Source organism: Panthera uncia, assembly GCF_023721935.1.
Source record: "Panthera uncia isolate 11264 chromosome A3 unlocalized genomic scaffold, Puncia_PCG_1.0 HiC_scaffold_11, whole genome shotgun sequence".
NCBI classification, from domain to species: Eukaryota; Metazoa; Chordata; class Mammalia; order Carnivora; family Felidae; genus Panthera; species Panthera uncia.
In genome coordinates this window covers 42,719,939-42,730,216 of record NW_026057578.1, presented here as the reverse complement: position 1 = coordinate 42,730,216, position 10,278 = coordinate 42,719,939, and the positions used below count along the sequence as shown (strand labels likewise).

Sequence of the window (10,278 nt, the reverse complement as noted above, 5' to 3'; positions counted from 1 at the left end):
GGGTTGGTTGCTAGGAAGTCGGTGTCCTCCAATCACCTGCCCGGCTCTCAGTGGGAGGGGCGCGGCTCGCAGCGTCTGTGGAAACCCAGGAGGCAGCAGAGACGGCAAGAGGTGGTGAGAGGTGGGCTGCCTGACTGGGGACAGTGGCGGTACCTCAGTGATCCCAGTCCGGGTTCTGGTGGTCGAAGGAAGAGAGGGAGCGGGAGGAGAAGGGCCTCCCTCACTCCAGCCGAAAGAAAGCGGGCGTCCCTATCTGCCCCTGATGGACAGGGACTGGGACCGGACGGGTTTCCGGATCCGGGAGGCGAGGGGGCGGTCTTGATGGAAGGATTTGATGGGTGAAGGGTGCTGTTGACCCACTGCTGTTTGGGCCTAGCATGGTGGTCTACTTCTTGATCCTCTTCGCTTGGGGCCCACAGGCCGCCCCAGCCTCCCAAGGGGTAGCTCCTACTTGCTGCGCGTGTTATTCCTTCCCCTATATATATAAATATACATATTTATAATATATTTAAATATATATTTATAATATTGTATATTTAAATATATATTTACAACATAATATATTTTTTATATATGACAAAATTTTCAACTTTTTAAATTTTAATTGCCTCTTAGGTGGAAAAATGAGAAACGGCACCTTATTCTTCCCTCCTTCTCCCTCCCCCCCGCCCCAGTCCAGCCACCCTTCTGTAGAGGATATTACTCTAAAATCGGCATCTGCAATTTACGTTTGTAGCCTTTGGCCTGGAACTATCCAACCAGGCATTAATTTCAGTTCTTAAATTTACTTATCCAAGTTTTGGGAATATAGTCTGTGACAAAATTCAAGCCACAAGCTGTTCAGGGCAGCATTATTTACAATTACCAACCAAAGCTAAAAAGAAACTAGTAATAGCCTAAATTCCCAACCACACAATGATAAGATTATATAAGTATATGGAAAACTGTAAATAATAGAGTGAGAGTGCAAGAAGTATACTGTAAAAATGTAATGAACATATAGATTATAACTGAGTGAGACTATATATCCACAATCACTGAAATTTAAGGGGTGCCTGGGTGGCTCAGTCTTGAATGTCCCAAAGGTCATGATCCACTCAGGTCATGATCCCAGGGTCATGGGATGAAGCCCAGCACTGGGTTCTGTGCTGAGCGTGGAACCTGCTTAAGATTCTCTCTCTCTCTCTCTCTCTCTCTCTCTCTCTCTCTCTCTCTCATTCTCTCTCTCTCTCTCTCTCCCTCTCTCCCTCTCTCCCTCTCTCCCTCTCTCTCTCTCTCCCTCTCCCCTCCATCTCTCCCTTTCTCAAAAAAAAAAAGTCATTGAAATTTGAAAAGGTGACACAGAGATGTAAATGGTTGTTGTATTAAGGTGACGGTTGTTTTTCCCCTGTATATCCTTTATGTATTAAGAATCATACTCCCTCCCACAGAAAAAGATCAGTAAGGCCTCCATACTTGTACTTAACTGTTTATACAGTAGATAGAGTGGGAGACTTTTTTTGTTTATTTATTTATTTTGAGAGAGAGACAGAGACAGAGAGAAAGAGAATGTGAGCAGGAGAGAGGCAGAGAGGGAGAGAGAGAATCACAATCAGGCTCTATGCTAACAGCTTGGGTCTTGATCTCACTGATGGTGAGATCATTACCTGAGCCAAAATCAAGAGTCAGACCCTTAACCAACTGAGCCACCCAGGTGCCCCTAGAGTGGGAGACTTTTTGTTCATTGCTCACTGTTTGTATCTGTTCCAGCTTCCTTTCAGCTGAGGCATGATACTCCGCCATCCTTCTAAAATTTCTTTGCAGCTTTCAAATGCAAGAACCACTTGGCCACAACAGTAGGGCCTTGAATGTGGAGCTTTCCCAAGGGAGTTGGCTCTAAATTAACATTTCATGCCATGTACAGAGTTACTCTGCTCCTCTTGTGTGATGAGTTGCCCTGAAGCCAGGAGAGGTGGCACATTAATAAGAGGCAGGAAAGGGTGATAGTGATCTAGGGGGAGCTCAGATCAGATCATGAGTAATGGTCTCTGTTCTGATGTACCGTAGTCTCCCCTTATCTGCAGTTTTGCTTTTCATGGTTTCTCTTACGTGCAGTCAACTGGGGCGTGGACGCAGATGATCCTTTTCCTGATGTTAGAAGGTCAGTAGTAGCCTAACGCTACATCACTGTGCCTCAGTCACTCACCTTACTTCGTCTCATCATGTAGGCATTTTATCATCTCACATCGTCACAAGAAAGGTGAGTACAGTACAATAAGATATTTTGAGAGAGACTACATTCACATAACCTATTACAGTATGTTGTTGTAATTGCTCTATTTTATTACTGTTGTAGTTAATCTCTTACTGTGGCTAATTTATAAATTAAACTTTATCATAGGTATGTATAAATAGGGAAAAACAGTATATACAGGGTTTGGCACTATTCATGGTTTCAGGCATCCACTGGGGGTCTTGAACACTTCCCCCATGGATAAGGGAGGGACTACTGTGTTTGTTTAATTTGTTCGTGTACAATAATTCTATTCCTATATCCCATTTGTTCGTGCTCTTTTCCCAGAAGTGAGGTAAGTATTTAGATAGTTAAAATTCCACACGAGACCTCAACAGAAAAAATGCATCTGAAGCAATAATTGTTTGAGTTAAAAACAAAATAATATTTTTAGGTGGTATTCTCTTTAGTTTTTAGTAGTTTTGCTGTATTTAAACAAGTGCTTCTCTTTGACTTTTGTATTCAAATGTAGGTGCCTATTGGAATTTATATTCATCCACCTTTTTTTAATTTAAGGAGGGAAAATGACTGCTGGTTCAGTGTGTGTCCCTCAGATCATACCACTGCGAGTGCCTCCACCTGGAAAAGCCAACCATGAAATTGATAGCAATACACTTTTAGAAATGAAATCAGGTAAGAATCACATGTACTTGAAATTACATAAAATAACATTGCCACATTTCTTATGTTCATCTCGTTGATTTCTCACTTTGCGTGCCTTCTACAATTAGGACCTTGGGGATTTTGTACAAGTCCCAAAATTTGCAATAGCGCTGTACTTGGTGGTTTATGGAGTCGTATATATTTAAATTAAAATGGTTAGCTTTGAGGCATCTGGGTGGCTCAGTCGGTTGAGCGTCTGATTCTTGATTTCAGCTCAGTCATGATCTCATGGTTCTTGGGGTCAAGCCCCACATCAGGCTCTGTGCTGGCAGTGTGGAGCCTGCTTGGGATTCTCTGTCTCTCCTCTCTCTCTCTGCCCCTCCCCCTACTTGCACGTGTGTGCACTCTCTCTTTCAAAATAAAGAAACAAACATTTAAAAATAAATAAGTAAAATGGTTAGCTTTGACCAACCTTTCATTTCAGTACACAGTTGCAGCAATGCCTTGACTCACGTTAGCCTAAGTGACTTCCTTAGGATTCTTATTATTTTGCTGGGATAATAAATTTGACCTACTAACACAGGTTTTGCAGTCAGGCATATTGGAGATTAAATCCTGACTTTGATAGCTTCTAGTGATACATTACTGAGCCTTTCTGAGTCTGAGTCTGTGTTTTTTCATTGTTAGACAGTGAGAATACTATCTGCCATTAGACCCTGTGTCAGGGTCTGGCACATTAGTAATGCCCAAATAAATCTTAACATTATTACAGAAAGAAAGCAGTGAATCCATTTCCTGGTAATGACAGGAATGTATATACATGTACTCATATATATATCTACATATATATGTACATGTGTATGTGTGTGTGTATATATATATATATATATATATATATATAATTAACATAAGGAGAAATTAAACCTTTGTTTTTAATTTGAGAGAGAAAGAGCACATGAGTGGGGGAGAAGGGCAGAGGGAGAGAGAGACAATCTTAAGCAGGTACCATGCTCAGCACAGAGCCCAACATGGGGTTTGATCCTGCAACCCTAGGATCATGACTTGAGCCAAAATCAAAAGTCAGATGCTCAACCAACTGAGACACCAGGCACCTTTTATTTTTTTTTTTTTAAGGTAATGTCTGTGCCCAATGTGGGGCTTGAACTCACTACTCTGAGATCAAGAGTAACATACTGGGGCTCCTTGGGATTCTCTCTCTCCCTCTCTCTTTCTGCCACACCCTTACTCATGACTACGTGCTCTCATTCTCTCTCAAAATAAACATCAAAAAAAACCAAAAACAAAAACAAAAAAAAAAACGGGGAACCCGGGCGGCCCACCAGGTTACCAACCAAACAAACAAAAAGAGAGATCCATGTTCTTACCCAGCCGGGTGCCCTGGGAAAGTTTTATAGATAAAATATATGAGCAAATACTTGCTTTAAAAGATTTTGAAGTTCCAATTATATATTTCAATAAATAATGTGTAAAAATTATCTATATTTTATGGTGACTCCTGTACTTCCTAGACAAATTCCAACTAAGAATACTTTATAATATACTATATCTCCCTTTATCTTTTTTAAATGTTTATTTATTTATTTAAAATTTTTAATGTTTATTTATCTGTGAGAGACAGAGATAGAGCATGAATGGGAGAGGGGCAGACAGAGAGAGAGAGAGACAAGAATCCGAAGCAGGCTCCAGGCTCTGAGTTGTCAGCACAGAGCCTGACGTGGGGCTCAAACTCATGAACCATGAGATCATGACCTGAGCTGAAGTCAGATGCTTAACCAACTGAGCCACCCAGGCGCCTCTTTAATGTTTATTTTTGAGAGAGAGAGAAACAGACAGAGAGTGTGTGCACACGCAAGAGAGGGCAGGGGTGGGGCAGAGAGGGAGACACAGAATCCAAAGGAGGCTCCAGGCTCTGAGTTGTCAGTGGAGAGCGCAATGTGGGATTCAAACTCATGAACTGGAAGATCATGGCCTGCAGAAGCCAGATGCTTAACTGACTGAGCCACCCAGGTGCCCCTACATCTTAAAAGCTAGTATTATTTTTTAAAATTCTCTTTATCTTAAAAGCTAGTATTATTGTTTAAAATTCTCAAGCTAAAATGCAGTTTTTTTTTAAGTTTATTTATTTATTTTGAGAGACAGAGCGAGAGGGGGTGGGGGAGGCGCAGAGAGACAGGGAGAGAATCCCAAGCAGGTTCCGTGCTATCAGTGCAGAGCCCAGTGAAGGGCTAGATCTCACAAGCCATGAGGTCATGACCTGAGCCAAGAATCTGACACTTGAGGTGGAGAGTCCACCTGAGCCACCTAAGTGCCCCCAAAATACAAATTTAAAAAAATGTGCCCATAGCACTTGGGATGATTATTAACAAATGATGATATGAATGATAGAGGATTCAAATTCCCTAATATTTAAAGTGTTCAATAAATAAAGAGGTTGTACAATTTAATAACAAAAAGAATAATAACCCAATAGAAAAGTGGGCAAAAGTGGGGCGCCTGGGTGGCTCAGTCAGCTAAGCGTCCGACTTCAGCTCAGGTCATGATCTCGCGGTCCGTGAGTTCGAGCCCTGCGTCGGGCTCTGTGCTGACCGCTCAGAGCCTGGAGCCTGTTTCAGATTCTGTGTCTCCCCCTCTCTCTGCCCCTCCCCTGTTCATGCTCTGTCTCTCTCTGTCTCAAAAATAAATAAACGTTAAAAAATTTTTTTAAAAAAATAAAAAAATAAAAAAAAGAAAAGTGGGCAAAAGATAGGAAAGGACATTTTATAGGAAAGGAAACATAGGTGTCTTTTAAACATACGGGAATTTGCTTCCGCCCATCCCTTTACCTACTTGCTAAGCAGACCTTATCCCCTGCTTTATTTACTCCATTGGATTTAGCCACCCCTTGATATCACATATATACTTGTTTGTTTACTGTTTGTGTGTCTTTTATAAACTAGAGGCTCTGTGAGAGCAGGGACTTTGGTCACTAGTTATCATCCATCACCACACAGTTACAATTTTTTTTTCTTGTGATGAGAACGTTTGAGATCACCTCTCTTAGCAACCATTTTTGATCTTTTGAACTTTGAATTCTGTAAATTCATTACCTTTAAAATTCTTCCAAGAAGTGTAGGAATCATTTACCAAGTCCAAATAAAATATAATACCAGGATTTCTGAAGCAATGCTCAAAAAATAAAAACTTAGCTTCTGCTTTCTACATGGGTGTTGTGGTCTTAAAACTGAGCCCCACTCTATTTATACTGATGCCTTATTGGAGTGGCACAATAGCAAAGAGGTTCAAGAGCATGGGCTATGGATCCAGTGTAGCCAAAGTGAAACCACAACTCTGCTGTTATTGAATGACTTTCTTACCCTCCCTGGGACTCAGTTTCCTCATCTATAAAGTGGGTATAAAGTAGGACCTGTCATATAGGGTTGTACACACGCAATGAGCTAATTCATATAAAGCACACTGCCTGGCACAGAGAAAGAATTCAATTATTGTTAGTTATTGTTACACATTCTTATAATATATTAAAAAATCTCATTAATTAACTGACCCATGGGTATTATTCAGAGACTTTGCTACTTTAGTGTTAATTACAGTTACCCTGTTTTGGGTTTTTCAGACACCCCGGATGTCAACATATATTATACGCTGGATGGCAGCAAACCTGAATTTCTGAAGAGAATCGGTTATCGTGAAAACAATACATTTAAGTATACGAAGCCTATTACTCTACCTGATGGAAAAATACAAGTTAAAGCTATTGCAGTCTCTAAGTAAGTTAAGAGCATGATGATTAAAATAACTGGTCAGATAATGACATTATGTTTTAATTTTATTTCTTTCTTTAAGAATAAGTGTTGTATTAGAAGGTCACTAAAAGGAAAGTAACTTTAATTTCAACATATATCTATAACTTTTGTGTTTTGTTTGCCTTTTACTGAGGTATACTGTAAAGTGTACAAATCATGAGAATACAGTTTGATGAGGTGCTGTGTATATTAATATATATTAACACTGTTTTTCTTTTTTTTTTTTTTAAGTTTATTTCTTTATTTTGAGAGAGAGAGAGCACAAGCAGGGGAGGGGCAGAGAGAGGGAGAGACAGAATCCTAAGCAGGCTCCACACCATAAGTGCAGAGCCTGATGCAGAGCTCGAACTCAAGAAATGTGAGATCATGACCTGGGCTGAGATCAAGAGTTGGATGCTTAATTGACTGCGCCACCCAGGCAACCCAACACTGTTTGTATTTTCAATTCCACGTTGGGATTTTGGGAAGGAAGAGCCTTTTCAGGGTTTGGGACCTTTGGAGTGGTTCATCAGACTTTGAAGAAAATACTGTTTTTAGTGGATGGTTCTTTTATTCCATAGGACACAGCCTACAACCACCACCATCATTCTCTATTTTATTTTGTATTGACTTAATCGACCTTCATGGCGACTGCCATTTTAATCTTTGGACATTAGCTCCTTTATTCCTTTCTTTGTCCTTTCTTTCCTGCTCAAGGACTTTTTCTAATTTTCAAGTATAGAAACACCACTTAATTTTGAAACTGTGTGTTATAGAGAAAATAACTCAAATGCTTTGCCAGTCTGTGTGTCTGTGATAGAAGAATTCTACTGCACAGCAAGACAGGTTTAGCCACATTTTTGAAACACTTTTAAAGTCCCATACCCTGGATTTGCACAGGTACTTTATAAAAGTCTCTCCAGGCTCCCCCTGGTGGCTGAGCTACTGCATGGCTTTTGAGGAGAGCTACAAATTAAACACAGATGACTGCTTTGGCGTTTGGAAATTTAAAAAAGAATACAATCAAAACAAAACAAAACACTCTCATACACATTATTGTTCTTAATTAAAGATTGCAAAAATTGGCTTTTTTCACTTGCCAAACCACTTCTGTCAAAACAAGTCATCTCAATTATCATTAAAAACAGGCAGGGGCATCTGGGTGGCTCAGTCAGTTAAGTATCTGACTTTTGGTTTTGGCTCACGTCATGATCTTGTGGTTTGTAGGATTGAGCCCCATATCCGGCTCTGTGCCAAGAGCCTCCTTGGGATTCTCTCTCTCTGCCCCTCCCCCATTCACACTCTTTCTTGCCCTCTCTCTCAAAATAAATAAACATTTAAAAAAATTAACAAGCAAAAAAAAAAAAATTAACAAGCAAAATACTCTGGTGCTTAATGCTCTAAGGCAGCCCCTCTTATAAGGGGCAGGCAGTAATGATACGAAGTAGTAATTACTAACTATGTAATTCAGAGGAGTTAACATAGCTTTCAGAAGAGTGTAAAATAAGGTCATTCTTTATGCATCTCCTCATCTTGCTCTGTGCCCACTTAACATCTGTCCTGAAAGCACTGTTAGTATTTCAGGTGAGCTCAGCTCAGGGAAGGTATTTATACAAAAATGTTTTTGAGTCTTCAAGACAGGAAAGAAATTATACTGCTTCACCTAAGCCTTTTTTTCTAGGTACTTAAGGTAATTAATTTCTTAATAGGGAGAAAAGGATTTGAAATGAGAGTGTTAACAATTAAAGGCCACTAAAATGTTAAGAGGAAAAATTATGGGGGTGCCTGGGTGGCTCAGTCAGTTAAGTGTCCGACTTCGGCTCAGGTCATGATCTCATGGTCTGTGAGTTTGAGCCCCACGTTGGGCTCTGTGCTGAGAGCTCAGAGCCTGGAGCCTGCTTTGGATTCTGTGTTTCCATTTCTCTCTGCCCCTCTCCTGCTCATGCTGTCTCTCTCTCAAAAATAAAAAAAAAATTTTTTTAAAAGGAGGAAAAATTATGGTCATGAAGTTTTGAGTGATATGGGAAAATATTTATGATATAAATGAAAACAAATTAGGGTGTAAGAGTGCACTATAGTATTTTGACACTTTTTAGAAATGCGTTGTACCAAAAAAAAAAAAAAAAAGAAAAAAAGAAATGCGTTGGAACAGAACTGGAGAAGGGCAATGACCAGAGCTGAGTGAGCAGTAGGCAAGGAGGGCCCATTACACGGAGGCAGCGATCTCCCCTTTCCCTGAGCCAGACTGCCAGGGACACTGTGGATGTCTTTGTTTCAAAGGGGTCAGGTTGAGGGACAGCCCCAGTCCCTTTCTGTCCCAGCTCAGTTTGCAAAAGGTACTGACATGTAATTCTTCTTTACTGTAAGCTTTCTATTTAGTTTGCTTCTTATGATTAAGTCATTTGAAAATGAACACACAAGCCACACGTTAGCATTCTTTGCCTCTGGTGATTCAGTCACTTTTTGTGTTGTTGTTGTTGATAATTTTTATAGCTTCCAAAATTTAACAGTGAGCATTGCTTTTGTAATACACAGAAATAACACAGAATCTCCAAAATCATCATGGAACCAGTGCTTCTCAAGCTTGGCTGCTGAATCAGTTGGCTATTGCTGTATAACAAATCGCCCTGACAGTTAGTGGTCTTAAAAGAAACATCATTTATTTGCTCATTATTCTGTGGATCAGCATTTTGGTGTGCATGCATCCGGGTAGTTGTTCTGCTGGCCTTGCCTGAGGTCACTGACATGGCAGCAGTAATTTTGGTCTCACCTTGAGCCTGCTAGTCTAAGAAAGTTTGAGTCACATTTCTGGTGGTTGATGCAAGTCGTTGGCTGAGCCTTGTGTCTCCAGTTGGGTAACCTGAGTTTTTTTTTTTCACTCAGTTCCAAAAGCTGTAAGAGAAACGGCAAGCCCTAATGCGCAGATGTTTTTCTAGTCTCTGCTTGTGTCGTATTTGTTAATGTTTCATTGACCAAAGTAAGTCATGTGGCAACACTCAAAGTCAATGTGTGAGGGGATTCTACAAGGGCACCAGGGCACCACGGTGCAGATAGATAAGTCATAATGTCTTGGACTGTTATTGTGACAGTCTACCACAGGTTGCCATCAGAGTCACCCAGGGAGCCTTGCAGAATCTCTGTGCCCAGGTCACACACTCCAGACCAACTAAACAACAATCTCTTGGGGGTGAGACCCAGGCATCAGTATTTTTAAAGTTTCCTGATGATTCTAATATGCAACCAAAGGTGGCAACTGACACATTAATGGGGGAAAAATGTTTCCATTTAGAGAGATTTGACCAATACAACTTTTTCGAAATACAGTAAAACCTTGGATTGTGAGTAACTTGTTCTGCGAGTGTTCCACAAAATGAGCAAACATTTCTACTAAATTTTAACTTGATAAATGAGTGATGTCTTGCAATACGAATAGTATGTGATGCCGAATGTCACATGATCACAACTGAGCCAATGGTTCTTGAAACTTGCTTTGATATACAAGTGCTTTGGACTACAAGCATGTTTCCAGAATGAATTATGCTCACAAACCAGGGTTTTACATATATGATATGTATATATGATGTATATATATATATATATATA

At 40.2% G+C, this 10,278-nt stretch overlaps 1 protein-coding gene across 2 annotated transcripts in view; it reads left to right on the top strand.

The window, feature by feature from the left end:
* The first annotated feature begins 16 nt into the window (after window positions 1–16).
* Window positions 17–10,278, top strand: part of DZANK1 (double zinc ribbon and ankyrin repeat domains 1) — a 72,498-nt gene continuing 62,236 nt past the window's right edge. For both annotated transcript variants that reach the window (XM_049651189.1, XM_049651188.1), the window contains exons 1-4: window positions 17–121; window positions 2,095–2,239; window positions 2,745–2,905; window positions 6,507–6,660. In XM_049651189.1, the coding sequence (XP_049507146.1) occupies window positions 2,797–2,905; window positions 6,507–6,660 (263 nt within the window). In that variant the 5' untranslated portion in view covers window positions 17–121; window positions 2,095–2,239; window positions 2,745–2,796. The remainder of the gene's footprint in view (window positions 122–2,094; window positions 2,240–2,744; window positions 2,906–6,506; window positions 6,661–10,278) is intronic.